Raw genomic sequence first — 21,565 nt, forward strand, 5'->3', positions numbered from 1 at the left:
TTTGTTGGAAGTTTTAAAATTACTGATTCAATTTTATTACTGATGTTTGGTCTGTTCATATTTTCTATTTCTTCCTGATTCAGTCTTGGAAGATTGTATGTTTCTAGGGATTGGTGCTGGCTGAGTGGCCCAGGGTGTCCCAGAGCTGGTGTTGGCTCCTTCGTGTGTGGGCTGGGTCCTGACATGGCAGGTTCCTGGGTTGCAGTGGTCCTGGGTCTGTTGTCTGCCTGCTTGTGGGTGGGGTTGGTTCCTGGGGTGGCTGGCTGAGGGGCCCAAGGTATCTCAGAGCTGGTGTTGGCCTCCTAGTGGCTGTGGCCAAGTAATGTCAGCTGGCTGCAGGTCTTGGGGGTTCCAGGGCTAGTGCAGGTGCACAGGTGGGTGGGGCCTGGTCCTGGGCATTCTGGTGGGTGGGCTAGTGGATTATGGGGTTCTAAGGCAGCCAGCCAGCCTACTAGTGGTGCTGTATCCCTTCCCACCTAGCTACTTGGCCTGAGGCATCCCAGTACTGGTGCCAACAGGATGGTGGGTAGGTGTGGGTCCTGGCGCTCATAAGCTAGAGGAGCTCACCATTCTAAAATGGTGAGTAATTAAGATGAAAATAAACACTAAACTAATATCTGCTCATATTATAAAAGATTAAAAATGTTCGTAAGGCTCCAAAGTGAAATTAAAAATCATCTCTCCTTCCACTTCTAGCCTCAAACTCTTGTTTGAACCTCTGATATTACCATTAAGACTTTAAAACAATACATTTCTGTTCCTGATTCAACAACCTGATATAGTATTTTTAGATGTTCTGCTATGATATATGATGAATTTAATGCCTCCTACTTTTTACTCGCATCGTTCTGCATTCCAGTTTTTATTTTATTATTGTATTTACCTTGTCAAGGTTTGTAATATTTTCATTCTGTTCTGTAACTATAATTAAGTTTTCAATGCTTTGTCTTTAGGTTCATTCAACACATTTAAAGTAAATCAAAACAGAATTTAAAATAACATGACTGCATACATTTTTTTATTATGGGTCTAATCCTAGCATGTGATGCAGAACTCATTCCATTTTGACAATGTCCCTCTTGAAATTTCAGCTGGGAACTGTCCATGGTCCTCCAGGCACAGTCTGACCAGTTCAGGGCAGAGCGTTTTGCAGTACTGAAGTGAAGCCCAGGAACACACTGGCCTCATGGACAGTTAAATTTATTGTTAACTTGTATCGGGTTTGTCAATAATGGGAATTTCAAATTTAAGTTGAATTCTTATTATTTTCCAAGGTTGATTATGCCACTGGGACAGCTCAGATTTGGGAAAGGTCTTCCTCATTTTGAAGTAAAATGTTACTCTGCAGCTCCCACTCTAATAGATCATGGAATTACAGGGCCAAAGGATATTGTGCATATTACATGTTTTAGATATTTATATCAAAATTATACCTATTCACACTTCCACCAGCAATGTATGAGAGGACATGTTTGGGGGAATTTCTGAGTTTATTTGTTGATGTTAACTGCAGTAGGTGGAAATAAGCAACGAATTTTTAATTTTATGAAATTTGTCTAGGGTTGGATGAATTAAGCTCAAGCCAGAGGTTTTCTACCCTGATGATAATTAGTCATTTTAGTTTTGAGAGGCAGTTTGATCTCAGGCATATCCAAATCCATAGGATGGTTAGCAACATTGTAATAGGAATCAATTGTGTTTTAAAAACACAAACCTTTGAATGATTTCATTACTTAATGCATTTAATTGGGAAGTTAAATTGAACACCTTGATCCTATTATTTACAAATGTTTTTGTTAAAAGTAATTGTGAAGGGGTCATTATACTTTGTTGCATTAGTAGCACTGAATCTAAAGATTTGTTAATTTAAAAATTTTTTAAAGTGATCCCTGTCACTGTCTTGATAGGGTCTGTGCTCATTTGCCAGTGCGATTTCTTCTGTGGAGGTCAGCCCTGATTTTGCTCTGAGGGAGCTACTTGTTTCTTGTTCTGTGTGTCAGTGTGCTCTGACAGCAGTCCCGAGGTCCTGGCCGGCGACACCAATGTCACATTACTTCAGTGTATCCTTGAGGTAGCCATGCAACCAGACTCGACTCTAGCCGCTGTCTCCCAATAGCTCTACAAGTAATTGCATTTTTAGTCTGAGGACATCTGTTTCCAGCAGATCGGCCGCGTGCCTCTGAATTCTGAAGCGCTTAATCAGAGCACTGGGGGAGCAGGTCCCCAAGGCCTTGTCGCTGGCTCCCGAGTCTGCATTTCATACGAGAAACAGCATATAGTTCTGTGGGCTGAAATGTGTCCAGAAAAAAAAAAATCTGACCTGCTGCCATGTGCCACTATATTCTATGACCACAAAAGAATTTTCTGATTTTTATTAGACATAAGCATTGGTGCTTTGGATTTGTTAAAGAAGACTGTTTTGACCCTGGTCTCTAAGGCAGTGAGAAAACAGTCATATTGGGGTGGAAAAAATGCCTCATAGCTGAAATATCTTAATGGTGTTTATTGGTCTCCTGCTGTAAGCTGCTGATTGATTAGTTTATTCCAAACTGACAGTAAGTCTATAGTACTCAAGTGTCTGATATATTTTTTGTGTATTTTTAGGATCTTTTGTAAATTCCTGGTTAAAAATATCTCTCCATTGGTCATGGAAACTCCCCTCCTTTGCATTAGGGACTTTCTTTCAATGTAAAAGTTAATATGTAATTTCCTATCGAGTTTTAGAACTCTGAGGGGATTAGGATTAATTTTCATCCCTGCATCATCGAATTTAGGACCTCAGTTTTCTAACCACACATTAGATGGTAGTTTCTGAGTAATACATGGGCCCAATTTATTATCGCCAATGCTGATACTAGTTACTCTAATTGAGCAGCTACTGTATTACTATCTGAAAAGAAATCTGTAAAGTGTTAAAATATTGTATTTGTGATAAAGTGTACATAATTTAATTAGCAGTAATAATGGGACTTCTCTGCACAGACGACTGGTTTGGAAAGGCAGTGGGGAAATGGAGCTGGTGCCAGGACCTGGAGAAGCAAAGCATTTCACAGACTAGTTTCTATAATTAGTTTAGTTATTACATCTCTGAAAGGGGCAGCTTTCTCTAACTACCTACATCCACTGGATGACTTTTCATTCAAATTGATGCCCAAGACTTCCTTGATTTAAAAACAAATCACCAGAAAAAAAAAGGAAGATATTCTCTTTCTTTTTTTAAAAATAAAAAGTAGGAGGTAGCATTTCAAGTAACATTCTTCCTGTCTTCAAGCTCTAATGCAAAAGGGATGATTGCATTTTAACTAGCAGCCTGAAATGTCAACTGGCCAGTTTAGACGTAGAATCTGTTATTTGACGATATGGTTTCTTTTTAGTTATTTTTGCCCCTAAAAACCAAAAATATGTTTGCCATTTACCTAGACTACAGTATTATAGCAGTGCTGGCTAACCGACTGCTTAATCTTATTTGATGTGAATTCACTTAACTGGGAACTTGATGTCCACAAGTGTTGTTTTGTTTTTTTTTAAATGAATTTTAAAGATATCCTTTTTATGCCTCTTTGGACCATTCTACATATAGTAAATAGAAGTAGGTGTACTGGTAACTTTCTCAATGCCCTTTATTTTTACAAACCTAATCATACATATCATATTCTTTGAAATTATTCTTCTCAGTATGGTACTCTATCTCCCTCTAACTTTTAATCCTCCCACCCACCAAATGGCTACTCCTTTCTATTTCCTTTCTTCAGGTCCTATCAGTATTGGTTTTATTTTTATGAGACAAGGGGATACACAGTCAATGAATATTGAAAGAAAGATTTTACTCTCTTTTTTTTTTTTCTTGCGGTATGCGAGCCTCTCACTGCTGTGGCCTCTCCCGTCGCGGAGCACAGGCTCTAGACGTGCAGGCTCAGCGGCCATGGCTCACGGGCACAGCCGCTCCGCGGCATGTGGGATCTTCCCGGACCGGGTCACGAACCCGTGTCCCCTGCGTCGGCAGGCGGACTCTCAACCACTGCGCCACCAGGGCAGCCCTTCTCTCCTTTATACAATGATTTTTTATGATAATTCTACCTGTTATTTACAATAGTTTTAAGGGGAGACATCTTCGTTCAAATAACTTTTAGTGACTTATTAGGACTCTGAGGGTTTACTGTTTACTCGACATCAATTTCCATTTATACCAAACTTAAGAACACATAGGCCTGTAAACATATTCTATATATGGATCGAATCTAGTAGTATGTTAGCCAATGATTTGTTTTTATTAACTCTTTCCAGAGGTCCACATAGAAAAGGCTTATATGTCATCTTCCTTCTTTTTTTTTCTAGCCCTGATTTTATATCCCTTCTGTTTTTCAGACATCTAAATTTACCTAACATAGCTTTACAATTGAACAACTTTATGAAGAGAGGATAGGGCACCTAAAATTAAAAATGGAATGAGCATTTAACCCTAACTCCTTGAACTTGTTAGCAAGCAAGGTAAATGAGAAGCAAATGCAGGTTCCCCTCCTTAGCTGATAATGCTACTGTCCTCACTTTCCGAAATTATTTTAGGACTTGCTCAGTGCTGTAGAGGAGAAAGAAGCTCTTGAAAGGGAAGTTAAGATCCTCCAAGAAAGGCTGCTTGCTGGCCAGCGGGTCTGGGATGCCTCAAAGCAGGAGCTGAGCCTCTTGAAGAGAAGCTCTCTGGAGTTGGAGAAGAGTTTGAAGGCCAGTGTGGATGCAGCCACAGCCTCGCAGAGTGAGTACTCCTCATTTAGGGAGAAAATTGCAGCCCTCCTGAGGAGCAGCTCGGGCACGCTTAGGCCCACGGAGGATGCCATTCTGGAGAGGATTCGAGAAATGGGCAGCCGGGAAGAGAGCGGGAAACGGGTGAGTGGGTGATGGCTGTGTACCGGCTTCTTAAGGACAGTCAGCTCCTTCATTCAGCTCCTTCATTCAGCATACTCAGTAAGTGAGTGGGTTGTCTGAGTTAGTTAAAAGTAGCATTTAAATGTGGTTGTACTACTTTCAATAATATATTATAGTCCCGAAGCCTGACCGCATACTACCACGCGGGTTCTGGACTCAGAGCTACCCGGGCTGAATCTTGGTCTCTACTGAACACTCACTTGCTCCAGATGTGACCTTGGGCAGGTTCCTGAGAGGACAGCCTCTGAGATTTTGCTTCCTGGCCTGCTGTACAGGAACAGCCCAGGGTCCACACCCCTTGTCTGAAACCCTTGGAGCCTGCTGTGGTTTTGAATTCAGAGTTTTTCAGTGTTTAGGAAGGTAAAATTGGCCCCAGAAGGGTAATGGAGAGAGCACCCTTCCACATTCCTCCTCAGTGGGGTCTGGGACGGCACCCCATACTCACCACATTCATCTTCTGTGGCAAAAGCTGTGAGCAGCTCAGCTGCGTGGGACCCACCAAGGCTGTGCATAGCCTCGGTCACTTCAGGTCAGGCTTTGTTGCCAAATCCTGTTAGGTCAAGCTTTGCTAGCAAATAACTTTTGGAAAGAAACCGTCAGCTTTCAGATCCTTTTGGATTTTGCAATTGTAGGTAAGAGTTCCTGGACCTGCAACTGTATCTGCCTCTTCAGGTTGTTGTTTGTTGTAAGCATTAAATGAAAAAAAATTGTTAGGAAGTCCTTAACACACTGTCCGGCAAATAGCAACACTAAACATTAACTCTTGCTGCCCTGGCCCCTCCTCCCCTTCTCGCCTCCTTTTCCTGATGTGTTGGTACCTGGAACAGTCTTTCAGGGGACCTATTTAACAAGTGGATTTAAAAATGGTTGAAATCACACATATGATTGAAGCTTGCTTAATTTTGTTACCTTATTTATATTATTAACAAGTCTCATTTTCTATAAAGCTTTGCTTAGCTGAGTTAATTTCAGCCCACACTCTGTTTAAACTATCCTCAAATCCAGATTATTGAAGTCCTAATTAATGAGGTTTTAAGGTAAATAATATCCAAATTCTATGTATAATTCCATTAGGAACCGTTTCTTCTATTGAGTTCATTTTTTTGCTTGAAAGGAGAAAATGCACTTTTCCTCCTTTTAATGATCCTAAAAAACTCAAAGTGATCACTAACTCAAAGTTCGGGGTTGCAGTTGTAAATTTCCTTTAGTGATGAAACTTCTTTTAAAAAATAAATTTATTTATTTATTTATTTTTGGCTGCGTTGGGTCTTCGTTGTGGTGCGCGGGCTTCTCATTGCAGTGGCTTCTCTTGTTGCGGAGCACGGGCTCAAGGTGCACAGGCTTCAGTATTTGCAGCACGTGGGCTCCGTGATAGTGGCTCGTGGACCCTAGAGCGCGTGGGCTTCAGTAGTTCTGGTGCACGGGCTTAGTTTCTCCGTGGCATGTGGGATCTTCCTGGACCAGGGGTTGAACCTGTGTCCCCTGCATTGGCAGGCGGATTCTTAACCACTGCGCCACCAGGGAAGTCCCGATAAAACATTTTTAATTCCCTTTAAAACTGCAAAATTCACATGTACTCCAGGAGCAGCCCTAGTGACTCCATTGTTCAAGTGTAGGATTCTCTGTGGATATAAAATGTTCACCCCTGTAACATGTGTGGGTCTCTGAGAGTGACTCAGTTTATCTTGTGATGCAGTACACATATAGGTCCTGGATTGGGGAAGGGAATTAGTTACAGGACTGGGAAAAACTTCAAGTGACTTACCTTGAATAGTAATAGACGTACTTCAATAGCTAATGGATCTTTGCCATTTCATTTTATTGCTTCCCTCTTCTATTTTCCCAAATGTTTTCCTAAAACTATTTTAATTCCAGCATGTGAAACATGGCATAAAGTTGTCAGCATGAAGTATATGTTTATTTTCTAAAGCAAAATGATGTAAATTGGTTAAGCTGGGTATGCCTTCTCCCTCTCATAAAAATGAGAATGATTCAGTGTTTTTAGTACCTTTGTCCGCCTTTCCTACCCTGTAATTTTTTTCAATAGCTGCTCTCACTATTTAGAAGCCTGAAATCAAGCATATAGCTGGCACCTTGTGTGACTCATCTTCAAGTAAAATCAGGAGAAAATGGATTCCATATATTGTCTTAGAAATGTTTCTGAAGAATGGGAGCTTTGCAGTTTGGTGAATCTGTTCGTTGAGGAGGCTGCAACGCCCTGCCAGCTGCCGTGGATAAACACACAGTTCACTCCTGAGTAATACCCTTGTGCTCAGGGCCTGGCAAATTCTCCCCTTCACCGTGACTCCTACTTACTGAACATTGCTTTTCTTGTTTACCTCTTCGCTATTCATTTTCACTCTCCTCTATTTGCAGTTCGGGGTAGAACTCAGGACACCACCCACACTTTTTCAGTAAGTCATTTCTACTTGTTCCATGATTTTCTGATTATAACAAAATCTAATTTTCTTTTTAAATGCTTTACTATATCTTAGAGCAGCGTATCTCAGCTATTGACATTTTCTGAGCTGGATAATCCTTTGTTGTAAAGGCTGTTCTGTGTATTGTAGGATGTTCGGCAGCATCTCCAGCTTCTACCCACTAGATACCGATAGTACCTCCTCTTCTCCCCAGTTTGTGACAAGCAAAGATGTCTCTAGACATTGCAAAATGTCCCTGGGGCTGGGGGGTGGGCGGTGAAATTGTTCCTAGTTGAAAACCACTCTCTTAGAGGAATGTTCTGCTGTCGGGTTCCCAGGAATTCTAAATGAGTATTTCGATGTTATGCAGCCTGAAATTTCAGGACACTCGTAACAAGTGTTTTTGAAATAATGATTTCTTACACAATGACAGGAAGCTGTGACGTTTTCAGATTTTAGTTTAGAATCTTGAGGCAAAGTTTTTTTTGTTTGTTTTTTAACTTTTAGATGTTTCCAAACTGGCTAATCACCTGGCTGAGAATTGATCTGTACAGAGAGGATGGGACCATGAGTGATTTCCATGTCATCTCCTTAATTATAGACAAATTAGTACAACCGTACAAAAATTTATCTAGACAGCTCGTCTGTTCTGCTTTAGAGCACACACAAGGCTGTACGTCCTCCACTGGAGCTTTTCCAGTCTGGTGTGGGAGCTTTGGGGAAGCAATCCGATGCCGTAAAGGACCTGAGATGTTTCTGCAACTCCCACACTCCCCCTTCTGATCTCATCATTCTGCTCTGTTCTTAATCCTCCAATATCCTAAACCAAACGTTTGCCCAGAAGTAGACTTCAAGTAGACTTCCTTTGACATTTAGTTGTCCAGTATTATGTTATATAGTCACCCCTGGCTACAAGGGCATCTGGGAAAGTACACAGATAGAGATTTCAGCTCTCCCAGCCTCTATAGTGTATTAATTTCCTAGAATGGCCATGACAAAGTACCACTACCTGGGTGGCTTAAACAACAGAAATTTATTGTCTCACAGTTCTGGAGGCTTGAAGTCCAAAGTTAAGGTGTTAGAATTGGTGTCTTCTGAGTGCCGCAGGGGAGAATCTGTTTCACACCTCTCACCTAGCTTCTGTAGCCTCAGGTATTCCTTGGCTTATGGATCATGATCTCTCTGTGTCTTCACATAATTTTCCTTCTACTTGTGTGTCTCTCTTTCCAAATTTCCTCTTTTAATAAGGACACCAGTCATATTGGATTAGGGCCCATCCTCAAAACCTCAGTTTAACTTGATTATCTCTGTAAAGATTCTATTTCCAAATAAGGTCACATTCTGAGGCACCAGGGGACTTCCCCACATCTCTTTTGGGGTGACCCAATTCAAGTCATAATAAAAGTTGACATACACAACTTTTATTATGTATGTCATACTTTTATTATGTATGACAGGTGTAGGGCTAGCCTGTCAATAAAGTTGGCTGTACATACTGACAAGAAGAAAGGATAATTTGATTGGTTCCTGATAACTTATTTTTTGTATTTCTTAAGTGAAAATCTAGTTTCAATAATCAGAAGAGAATTGTCCATGTCTAAAAGGCACTGGCCCTTAAATGACCTAAGTGGCTCTTTCTTCAGTTTTGAGCTCTCGTGTTTCCATTGGGTTTAATCTTAGGGCAAAAGTTGCCTCTCTGGAAAAATCAACAACTACTTGTCCTTGGGAAGTAAATTAATTCTGTTAGGGCATTATGACTTCACTTCCAAAATCCAAGCTGCTTGTTTTTGAAGTATGGTTTATTTCAGGGCCTTCTTTTTGTTTTTAAAAAATTGAGATATGTATTCTTTATTACAATCCACCCCCTCTTCCCTGCCCTATTCCATGTATCTCTAGTGTTGAAATCCCTAGCACATCTTGTGCCACAGAGTATCAGGGATATATTAACAAATGATACTAAGAAAAAGGAGGAGAAAAAAAAAAAGGAAAGAAAATCACATTTCTTGGTGTGAGAAACACAACACAACTTTACAGTTTTTTTTTTTTTTTTTTTTTTTTTGCGGTATGCGGGCCTCTCCCTGTTGTGGCCTCTCCCGTTGCGGAGCACAGGCTCCGGACGCGCAGGCTCAGCGGCCATGGCTCACAGGCCCAGCCGCTCCACAGCATGTGGGATCTTCCTGGATCAGGGCACAAACCCGTGTCCCCTGCATCGGCAGGCGGACTCTCAACCACTGCGCCACCAGGGGAGCCCAACTTTACAGTTTTGATGGGACACATATATTCACCTGGGCATTGGCATTTGGTGTTCCCAAGAACTGAGTCAGATTGGAATGTTAATTTATTTGAATAAAAATATGTAAATTTAACTTTGAAAAGACTTGGTGATATCATATTCATGGAGATCTAGGTAAGCGTATGAAGGTAAGTTCTGTGGTGCATAGAATATAGGGAAGTTCATAGCTGTTTGCTCCTCTCTGGACGCCAGAATCTTGGCAGGGAGGTTGGGTAGGTTCTGCACAGGTCAGCCATCCTGGTGTTTTTAAAAGTTACACTCTGCTGGGTCTGCAGGTTCCATGGAACACTTTCAGGTCCACCCAGGGTGAGGATGCAGGAGGGACCCCCTCACCTCTGATTCAACACATTTATTCCTTATTTGTCTTTCCCAGGAAGACTTCTAGTTGAAAAACCAGGCTCTCTGGGCTGAAAAGAGTTTGAGAAACACGATATAACATAATTCCTGAAAGGCTCCATAAACTCCTTATGACAAAAGCAAAGGACTGAGTGAACCCACATACTGGAGGAGTAATACTGATGATAAAAGTGGATGCAGGTAAGAATAGAACTACCATACGACCAAGCAATCCCACTACGGTTGCTATGAGAAAACCATAATTCTAAAAGAGTCACGTACCACAATGTTCATTGCAGCTCTATTTACAATAGCCAGGGCATGGAAGCAACCTAAGTGTCCATCATCGGATGAATGGATAAAGAAGATGTGTCACATATATACAATGGAATATTACTCAGGATGCAATATGTTGAACTTCAGTTGGGTATGGAATACCGGGCGACTTGGATTGTCTAATTTATCTCATCTGCTCATCATAGCAAAGTCTATGAGCTTCAGAGAGGTTAATTTCTTGCTTCAGTTAACACACTGGTAAGTGGTAGAGTGAGGACTTGAAATCAGGACTGTCTGACTTTAAAGTCCCTGTTCCACAGTCTGGTCTACATCAGGTGTCTGCTTCTTCCTTCAGGGTCATTATCACTCCCTGAGTCTAGTTACTGCACTTGCTCGAGGTCATTACTGATTGATTTCCATTGAAGACTTTGCTCTCCTCTGCTAAGCTCTGCAGCGTGTTGACTGTGGCTGAGTGATCACACAGTTTTCCATCTCTCCAGCTGAGATTTTCTGCATCTGTTAGCTCTTTGGTTTCATTCTCTTTGCCAGGTCAACTGTGAGATAGAACTGTGGAAGGATCTTCAGGTGGAAAAACTTACTTTCTACTGGGAGTCCAATGTGAAAGCACGTTTTCAGTTGCACAGAAAAGTGTCATCCCTTGTACAACATAGTATTATTAGACAGCCCCTTAGGAGCCAGTATCTTGAGGACGTTGTTTGATAGCCCTTGTTCTGTAGGTTACTTTGTATATGGTACTTAATGCATTTCTTGCATTAAGGTCAGATCTACTATTGCACTAAAGGTAGGAAACATGAAATGAGGGTTCTTAAAGCCTCATAGTCTATAATGAAATTATAAATTTCCTTTGGAAACGGAATTCCTTGGATATGATGCTGAGCAGCTTGCCATCAAGTAGCTGATTTCAAACACCCAAAGGAGTATAGAATTAATTGAATTATAGGCCTCGGACCTTGAGAGCCTTAGAAGGACAAAATTAGAGAGTTCAGAGATTAAGTAATTTAACCTTCCTGATTATAGCACTTCAGCCCCCCATAACATTCTTAACAAATGATTGGCCAAATTCTAGCGTTTTCCAGTGACTGGGAACTCCACTGCCTGACATGTGAAGATGCTTAAAATATGAGGTAAAAACAAACCCACAGAATTGCATATATAATATCTCAACTATATTTTAGCAATACATACAAATAAATTATTAAAAAATTTTAATAGTTGTTGCCTCTGGGTGGTGGGATCATGGGAATTAGTTTTGCTTATTTACACTTCTGTTTTTGTCCGTAATGAATCTTCTTATACAGTGAGTATGTATCACTTTGAAATTATTGGGGCTGGGGGAAATTCTTTACCTTAGAGTAAGATTCTTTGATTTATACCTTTTGGTCCTCAACTTGAGCTCTGAGGGCAACTCAGAACAAATCCTACTATTCTTCTATATAATCGCTTTTTAAAATAGTTGAAGACAGCTTGAATGTCTTCTTGCCTTTAAATTTGGTTGTTTGTAGATAGGCAAACAGGAATTTTTTTTTTTTAAACCTGAGACTGTAAGCCTGAGACCGTCAAGATATATTAATTTCTGTAACAATGGTACTGAGTATTATGTAAATATCTACTACTTGTCCCCTTTCTTCTTCCAAAATAAACCATCAAAGCCAAACAAATTTATCACCTCAAACTTGGTGTTTTTATTAAATTCAGCACTTTCTGAAAATTGGATTTGGCAGAATCAATTAGAGTAACCTCAAAGTGTACTTGAGGTGTTTGGTAAATTTAAGTTCTTGGTTTAAGGGAAGGTCAGGACAGAGAGGGAAATTCCAGGAAAGGATGGAAGCGTTGGGCAAGGTAGGGGTTGTGTAGAGTTTTGGGTCCTTTAATGGAGAAATAGTGATTTTATGCTTTGGAAGAGGAGGTGGTGATCAGATTTCCTAGCCTTCTTATACTCTGCTATTGACCGTATTTAGAGTCATTATATTAGTGGAATTTTGCCCTTTCAAATGCTGAAACGATGACATTACTCCAAAACTATTCAGCATAGACGCAGTACCACTGCACTTCAGTGCATGAGTAACCAATATGCAATAGAAAGTTCTAAAAAAAGCTTGAAAAAATATCTTTCTGCACTTGAATTCCTGATAATGTCTCAAGGTTACCTATCAAGATTACCTCATTGTATAATCTTAATCTGGTATATGTGGTGAAAGAGTTTCTCTGGCAAACTCAAAGTACTTTGAAAACTCAAAAGTTTTCAAAGTACTTTCTGTCTGAATTCTTTTTCCAACTAAGCTTTGAAACTCCTAAATTAATAGTAGTTTTAGGAGTAAGTGTTTTCCCTAAATACTTCTCGAGGAACCTGTTTAAGGAATTATATAAAAATTAAAAATACCAGTAAAATATTTTATTAGCTAACGAATGTAGATTTATTTCAAGCAGAGGCAAATACAGCTATCCATTACCTATTTTTTTAAGTTAATTGTTGCAAAGAATCTGGAAGCTGGTGTTATAAATAGTTTTGTCCCCTTCGGCTAAGCAGTAGATTTTAACACTTTGTTGCATCTGAAACAAGGCTTATTTATCCTTGTTCTGTTTCTTTGTTTCCAGATGGTCTCCCAGCTTGAAGCCCAAATATCTGAGCTTGTTGAACAGTTGGGAAATGAGTCTGGGTTTCACCAGAGAGCTCTACAGAGAGCCCAGAAAGCAGAAAACAAGTTGGAGACTCTTCAGGGTCAGCTGACACATCTGGAGGGAGAGCTGGTCTCCGGAGACATTTTGCGAGACAACTTGAATTTCGAGAAGCAAAACGTAATAACCTGAGGGCATGTCTGTGGGTGGCAACATCTGCTGCAGTATAAAATTTCACCTGGAAATATTTTGAATTTTGCAGTGCTTTGGTAGATTGGTTAAGTTCTGAGTTCTGAGTAAATTTCAAGGAACAGTGGATGTTGTTTTGGTGTTCCTTGCTATTGTTTGGAGCTTCCTTGATTCAAGTTAATTAAATTCAACAGGTATTTATTGAACGTCTGTTATATATGAGACTCTGAAGGTTTGGGGGTTAAGGTATAACACGCAGTTCTTGACCATAAAACCTCATGATTTAATAGAGGAGACAGACATTCAAATAATTTGCTGTACTATAAGGCTATAAGTGTTATAATAGATGTACTGATCAACAGAGTGCTCTAGGAGTCCAGTGAAGGGGGTGATAAATTCTGGATGAGGGGAGGATTTTACAGTGCAGGAGATAATCGAGTTCATCTTTGAAGGATAAGTAGGATTTTAGTGGAGAGAAAGAGCAGATACTGTCAGGGAAACAGTTTGAACAAAAGCATGAAAGTTGCAAGTGCATAGTATATTCAGAGAGAGCAGAGTAGCTGTTGCCATGTGGCTGGAACGTGGCATTCTTGGCGAGGCTCTGGAAGGCGAGCAGATTGGAATGGCTTGGGTTATGAAGATTGGGTTCTCTTTATTCTGTAGACTATGACGTGTAATAAGTGACTTCTGAACATCACAGTATTTTAGAAAGATCTCATCACTGTGGAACTGGGATTGCAGTGTGGAGAGACTCAGAAACGATAATGGCGACAAGGAAAGTAGAGTGAGAAGAGATGGGGTCTAAGCTTAAGATTTGACCCTGGGAAGACCATTGGTGACATCTGAGTGGCAGTTTTAGTAGAGCGGTGGAGAATAGGAGGGGTGACTAGGAAGAGAAGGGCTAGAGACTTAGACGACTACCAAGGCTGGTGACCAAAGAGAAAAGAGGCATGAAGCCAAAGCTATGAAAAACAGGATCAGAGCAAGGTTTTATCAGACAGAATGGCAAGGTACATGTTTGTACCTTGTCACGGGCATCTGTAGGGGAAGAAAAAGAGACAAATGGGCTCAAGAGCATAGGGGCAGAGTTTGGCATGAAAAATACTCTTCAGTTGAAAAATCTGTACTCTGGACACTCATTCGTTTTCATCCTCTGTACTTAAAAAAGTTGAGGACGCATCATGCCTGTGTTGAGGGTTGGATATGCAAAGGTGCCTAAGAGGTGTCTGTGAGAAAGCCTAGTGTCATGGATGAGATGGGCAAATCAGTTAGTACAGTCAGTGCTACAATCGAGATAGGTGTACAATGCGACAGGAATTCAGACAAAGGAGTAATTACTTCTTCCCCATTTCTGTGTGTGAGGAAATGAGCCATATTCACCCAAGTGGTCACATGTGAGAGGGGCCTGAAAGAATGAGTAGGAACTTGGCAGGCAGAAGCGGTGGGGAAGGAATTTGAGGCAGAGGGGACAGCAGGAAGGATGAAGAGATAGAGGGTGACAGGGAGACTGGAACGTGATGCTTGCTGAGGCAGAGGCAGGAGGCAGCTCTCAAGGTGGCAGGAATAACTGAGGTGGGGCAGGCTGATTACGCGAGGCTTTATCCTGTGGGTAATGGAAAGCCACGGGAGGGTTCTGACTAAAAGAAAGGTTTTTCTGCAGGCAGAGTGGCTCTGAGAGTCTAGAGGCAATCCATATTGCACATTGCTGGTCTCTCTGAGAAAATGTTCTCCTCACCTTCTTCTAGAAATAACTATCCCTTCAAGACTCAGCTCCAATGCCACTTCCTCTGGAAGCCTTTCCTCAGAGGCTTAGTTCTTCACGCAACACGTACCTGGCTCTGTCACGGCACTAATCACCCTTTTTGTATCCATGTCTTAATTTGTCTTTTCCAGTCAACTCAGAACTTCTTGAGGCCCGGGGAAATCATTTTTTCTGGATTTTTCCAGGGCTTAGAGCAAGAATCAATAAATATTATTTAAATAATAGAAGAAGCATATCAAAGGCAAGACTTTTAGGTAGATCGTTGTCTCTTCCCACCTTCACTAGGATGACTCATTAATTTTAATTGAGGTTATGCCAGAACAGCTTTCAGTTATGCAATCAAGTTGTGTAAACTGACTCTGCCCATGGTGAATCTTTCATAGACAACTGCCTATAAAATAGTAATAGTAGCCTTACTGCCTAGTAAGGCTAGTAGGTTTGTAAGATTGAAAAGCAAAAGTGTATAGAGATTAAATTTAAATACAGGTAATTGAGGTAAATTTAAATAGTAGGCGTGTAAGATTGAAAAGCAAAGGTGTATAGAGATTAAATTTAAATACAGGTAATTGAGGTTTATACGACATAGAATATATTCATGCTAAACTGTGATTCAAATGAACAAAATGTACAGGAATCCTGTCAGCAACCTTAACTTTCTGAGGCTTAGCCAAGGTCCTTGAAAAGGCACTTTCTCTGTGGGGTCTTGGCTCAGTCCTGCCCTTAATCCCCTTTGGCCTGCTGTAGATCCTTGAATGCTGAGTGGATGGGTCATATGTAGAAATAGAAAGAGAGGCTTTTATACCTTCGCATGAAAGGTACCAACTCTATTTTATTTTAAATACAAACAGCAGCAGTTATTTCACTTTCATCTGCATAGATTAGAAATGAAATAGTCCGTGAGGGGGGCTGACCCAACGTTAAGAAGTGACAAACTGGGGCTTCCCTGGTGGCGCGGTGGTTAAGAATCCGCCTGCCAATGCAGGGGACACAGGTTCAAGCCCTGGTTAGGGAAGATCCCACGTGCTGCAGAGCAACGAGGCCTGTGTGCCACAACTACTGAGCCTGTGCTCTAGAGCCCCCGAGCCACAACTACTGAAGCCTGCGAGCCACAACTACTGAAGCCTGCATGCCTAGGGCCCGTGCTCTGCAGCAAGAGAAGCCACCGCCATGAGAAGCTCACACGCTGCAACGAAGACCCAAGACAGCCAAAAAAAGAAGTGACAAACTGATGATTCAGAGACAAAAACAGCCTGTGGTGGTCCTGTCACACAATACAGCAGCAATGTCTGTAACGGCTGTGACTTACAGGAGAGATGAAGTTTTACATATGCTTTTCAACAAAATTGGAAAATATACACTTACAAATAATTTCATTCTGATGACTGAAATATAGATAGCTCTGTGCTTTAAGCTGGCATGCTTTAGTCATCAGGAAATGATACTTTATACTTGTTTAAACATATAATTGCCTAAAAATGCCAGATGGATGAGTTATTGCAATGAGAAGGAACTTTCAAAGATAGAACCCAGATCATGAAATTATGTTATAGAAAGCTCATTGATGGGTTTATTTATCCATCAAGCACTTAGTAAGGATTAATATCTGGCATGATGAGATAAGCCACAGAAATCAAGGGAGGAGGATCCTAGGGTAGTTTTGTAACTTTAACCTGTTACAGCTCAATTCCCTGATACAGCTCAATTTTAGGATGTTGTTCCTTTAACTTTGATACATTAAAAACTTTTAAAGACATTTTCTTTTTTTTTTTTTTTTTGCGGTATGCGGACCTCTCACTGCTGTGGCCTCTCCCATTGTGGAGCACAGGCTCCGGACGCGCAGGCTCAGCGGCCACGGCTCACGGGCCCAGCCGCTCCACGGCATGTGGGATCCTCCGGGACCGGGGCACGAACCCGTGTCCCCTGCATCGGCAGGCGGACTCTCAACCACTGCGCCACCAGGGAAGCCCTAAAGACATTTTCTAAAGAATTTTAACTTACAAAAACAAAAATGTTGCCCAAGTTTGTTTGTATGGAGAGCTCTGGTTTCAGTGTGATTTGTAGAAACCAAGAAGTGTAAGATGGCAACTAGCTAATTGGTCAATTTCCACCTTGGAGGCCAGGAATTTCCAAGAAAGGTACGTGGATGAGTGGATCGCAGGGGCTGGATTAGCCAGTGGATCCCAGGAGCTGGGAGGGTCATGGTAGCAGCAGCATGTACCCAAAGCAGAGAGATTCAGATGCAGTCAGGAGCGTGGCACATTTGTCAGGTGGCAGGGTTAAGAAGAGTGTGTAATGTTAGACTGAACATCAAGGCCCCTGACCAGGAGAGTCAAGAGAATTTGGACAAGGAACAGAACATGGAGCGGGCAAGGTGGTTCAAGAATTCTTCACCAAGCACTGGAGTCAGGGGCTGGGCTCTGTACTGGGGTTAATGAGAACTACCTGTAAGCTTGGGAGAAACACAAGGATTCTGTGAGATCACCTGTTAACTCTACTTTTGTGTCCCATTTTCATTTTTGTTCTTGGGTTTAGTATCTTAAATTTCTGGATCAGCTTCCAGAGAAGATGAAGTTGGACCAGATGGCTGCTGAGCTTGGCTTCGACACGCGTCTGGATGTAGTTTTAGCTCGCACAGAGCAGCTGGTCTGCCCCGAGAGCAGTGCAGTCATTGAAAACAAGACGGTCGCCTACAGTTTACAGAGAAAGGTAGGGGATATTGCTGGTGTTGAGAGAGGGAAATTCTGAGAAACTTAAATCTCGAAAAATAATTTATTCCCACCATATTTGCCAGTGTGGCTAGGAAACATATTATACAAATATGTATTTAGAAGCTGAGTCTCTATTTCAAGTCTGAAGGGAAAGTAAGTGTATCATCTAAGGTTATGTTTGACTGTGAATAGCTTAAACAAGTAGAAGTGGGTTTCTTGGGTATTTTTTTCCCTCACATCCATTTCTGGAGTCAAGCAGCTTAGAGTGAGTTGGCAGCTCTACTCTGTAAAGTTTCCAAGGACCCAGGCTCCTTTCAGCTCAGTAATTGCCCATCCCTAGTGGGGTCCTTATTGTCATGGTTCACAGTGGTGCCTAGAACCGTTATATCTGTGTTCCGGGCAGAAGGTTAAAAAAGAAAGGGATGAAGAAGAGGGATGCAAAAGAACATGCATGAGCTGTCTTTTAAAGGAGGCTCCCAGAGTTTTCTATGTGAACTTGTGTTTATATCCCACAGCTAGAATGTGTTCTCATGGCTAAACCTAGCTGCAAGGGAGGCTGGGAACTGTAGCCTTTACTCTGGGTAGCCATTTGTCTAGCTGAAAAAGTCACTGTTTCTATGACTATGGGAGAAGAGGAGAGCTGGGCAACGTCTAGCAGTCTCACCTTTATATAAGCTCTCTTGCACTAGAAAGTAGACAGGAGAAGAGTTTACTTTCCACTCACTCAAAGGGAGACTTAGAAACAGTTTAGACTACGTAAACGAATGGATGAAACATAAAAACACAATTATTATATAATTATTGGCATTGGGGAAAGAAAGAGGAAAACACAGATGTGTCCTTAGAATAGTTCTTAGGAGAAAATTCTATGGTAGAATTATCGTGTATAGGCTGCTTAATGAGTCACATCTGGGTTCTCAATTTGGTTCAACCAAGCTGTGTGACATTGGGCAAATTATATACTTCTCTGTCTGTGTTTCCTCGTATTTAAGATGGGGATGATACCTACCTCATGAAGTTGTTAATAAATAGCATTTTTGCACTCTTGGTTCATAGAAAATGCTCTATTCATATTTGACCTCTTCTCCATTTACTGTATCTTAAGGAATATTTTATAAAAGAAAGCAGACAACCCCTAGTACTATCAGAGACATTAAACTGAGCTACAATTCTTTCTGAAGTTCTCAGATAATTGATTTTTCCTCAATACCCAATATTATTCCTTCTTAAGTATTATATAATTATTAAAATGACTAGTGTACAGAACTTACCATGGTAAATTTGCAGTAGAGTGAAATTTGACATGAAGAAGCTCAGGAAAGGGAGTTTAGTTAGAGAAATACTAAAAGCGCCTTGTTAAAAAAGGATGTGGGCATGGACATTGCTGTCACTGTTAGACAAGATATTTAAGCCCTCATTTCAGTAAGCCCTTCACACCTTCAAACACTTTACTAATGCAGAATATATAATTAGGGAAAATGGGATGGTCTTTAGCTCTAACATTCTATAATTCTACACGATTCCAATTCCCAGTGTTCGTAAGAGATGAAAGAGGTTCCTGTACTTAATATTCTACTCACTAATTGTGACATATGAAGCCCAGGAGGATTTTTTTCTCCTCATAGAGTCCATAAGCTTTTTCTAAAAACCATTACAATTTCTTTCATCAAGTTTGACCGCCGACGCTAAGTGCTATTTGCAGACCCTCTTCAGCCTGGTTTGTGGATGGTATAAGGTCTGGCGTATAGTAAAGACACTAATGAAGCAATGCCTTCTTGAAGTCCCTTCTATTTCTAAGATTTTCAATATATAAACAAAGCTTTCCTCAAAATCTCCTTCATATAGCTTACTTTAAAAATATATCAACTCCCATGTTTGGTGCCACTCAACCTGGTTCTAAGTGATTGAAACTAGTCACACTGGGTTTTCGGTACTAATTTACACTTTGTCTTCTTTCAGAAAAGACCAGTAGAAGTACAGTTGCCGTGGGGTGTTGGAGAGGATTTTGTCTGTCTTATTATGTTCTGCTCTTGATAAGCCCATTTTAGTAGTTTTAAAAGTAATTTTACGTTTTTATTACGATGCACATAATGTTGGAGGGAATCAGACATTGAAAGCCTGCTCCCTTGTGCATTTTCTGTGGCTCTTTTTGTCTCATACTTTGCAGCTACCAAATTAATTCTTGGAAAAATAGGGATAGAAAAATGCAATCAGGAAAATCTGATGGTTTACAAATTAGTCTTATTGAAGTGTAGATAAAGATCAACATTATCTGAGTAATTCATCTATATTTACTGACTATTCAATGATTATTAACAAAAAAAATCCCTGTTTGTATTAAACTAGCTAAAGACTCAGAAAGAAAGACTGGAGAGCAAAGAGCTGCACATGAACCTCCTCCGGCAAAAAATAGCCCAGCTGGAGGAGGAGAAGCAGGTGCATTCGGCATCGGCTGTGGAGAGGGACGAGGGCAATGTCACCATCAGGAAGTTGCAGAAGAAGGTGGAGAGGCTGCAGAAGGAGCTGAGTGTGTGTCGAGAATCGAACACTGAGCTCAAAGCCAAACTGGCTGACACCAATGAGCTTAAGGCAAGTGCTCAGCTGCATTTCCTTGTCACTGTCTATGTGTGTTTCCATAAAAGTTTATGCAAAAGCGTGACAGCCTTAAAAGGGACACGCCAGAAAAAAAAAGCTGAAAATTTCCTCTGATTTTCTAGAGTTGTGAGAAAAATGCAAATATTCCACAGATCAGCAGAGTCGATCAATTTCGTGTCTCTTCAATATTTGAAGTGAAGCCATAGTTGCTGGGTGAAAAGTCAGTCAAAAAGGGGTGATGTGATGTACAGAAAATAAAAACATTTCTTCAAAGTGTGGGTGACTGTCATGGTAGGGATCATGTAGGGATTTTTCACATAGGAATTTGCTTAGAGAAAAGGAGAAAATGAACAGAAGTGTTCACTGAGAAGACAGGTGTGGGTTGTGCTGTGCGATGTGTCACACCAAATGGTGAAGAGGGCAGACAGGTTGGGGTGACGTGATTCCTGGATTCGAGGCGTTCGGCTTCTAATGAATACAGGGAAGAACGAAATTAGAACTTGGGATTTAATAAAAATATTTAAATATCACGTATGTGTGCCGCTGGCCATAATACATAACTTCATATACGCATGTCACCCCTGGCAGATACCCGTGTCGTGAAAGCGGGCAACGATGATGTCCTTGCTCTTTGCAGACATGGGCTCTGAAATGGACTTTTGGAATGTTTCTGAATCTGGACACAGACCAGTTGGGAAAAGGAATCTGGAATGAAGCCAGCACTTGAATCTGTGTAGCAGGACAATATTTTAGGGCATATTTCCCACTCTATTCTCCCTTCTGAGTCATTAGCTTTTTTCCCCCTGAAGCCCTTTTGGCATCAGGAGGAGGCCACTAGGTAAAGGCTTATTTCCCTAGAGAAGAGGAGGGCAGACTCCACCCAGGGGAGTGGACATACTTGAATGTAAAGGAAGGAGGAGGCTAGGGAAAGCATCTGATAGGGTGCCTGGGTGGGGAGAAAATATCAGAAGTAAGTATCCTGGATACCCCTCTCATACCTTGAGACTGACCTTTGGGGTGTGTGTCTGGTGGGTCAGGGAGCACTGATGTGCCCTGATGTCAGCACGCAGTTGCTCCCTCCCTGGCTGGCAGGGGCTGCAGGAGGTGCAGGCGCAGGGAGCCTAGATGGCACCCGTGCCCTGGAGCCTGAAGTTCCATTTGCGCTCTTGGGGGATACGGAAGGTAGCTAAAGATGCGCTCAGGAGAGCACACTGTGGGAGCAGGTGGCGGTGGCCCGCTCAAGGGAGGGACACAGTGACTCGCCATCACAGGTTCCCAGGCAGATGCGCTAAGCCATGATCCCGGCTAAGTGTAGTGAGAGTAGCCGTAGGGGGCCTGGGCCAAGACAACCCTGTGAACTGGAAGTGGTGCTGGGGTGAGAGGAGCCCACACTTCGTGTAGCAGAGAACGGAAGCGGGAAGAGAGCGGA

At 41.5% G+C, this 21,565-nt stretch overlaps 1 protein-coding gene across 1 annotated transcript in view; it reads left to right on the plus strand.

Annotated features, from left to right (window-relative positions):
- CCDC170 (coiled-coil domain containing 170) overlaps window positions 1–21,565 on the plus strand; it is a 67,398-nt gene that overhangs the window by 33,631 nt on the left and 12,202 nt on the right. The window contains 4 exon segments of the mRNA XM_024747849.1: window positions 4,564–4,881; window positions 12,862–13,062; window positions 17,366–17,539; window positions 19,888–20,130. Coding sequence (XP_024603617.1) covers window positions 4,564–4,881; window positions 12,862–13,062; window positions 17,366–17,539; window positions 19,888–20,130 — 936 coding nt within the window.

The sequence above is a fragment of the Neophocaena asiaeorientalis genome, unplaced genomic scaffold (genome assembly GCF_003031525.2).
Source record: "Neophocaena asiaeorientalis asiaeorientalis breed wild unplaced genomic scaffold, Neophocaena_asiaeorientalis_V1.1 scaffold123, whole genome shotgun sequence".
NCBI classification, from domain to species: domain Eukaryota; kingdom Metazoa; phylum Chordata; class Mammalia; order Artiodactyla; family Phocoenidae; genus Neophocaena; species Neophocaena asiaeorientalis.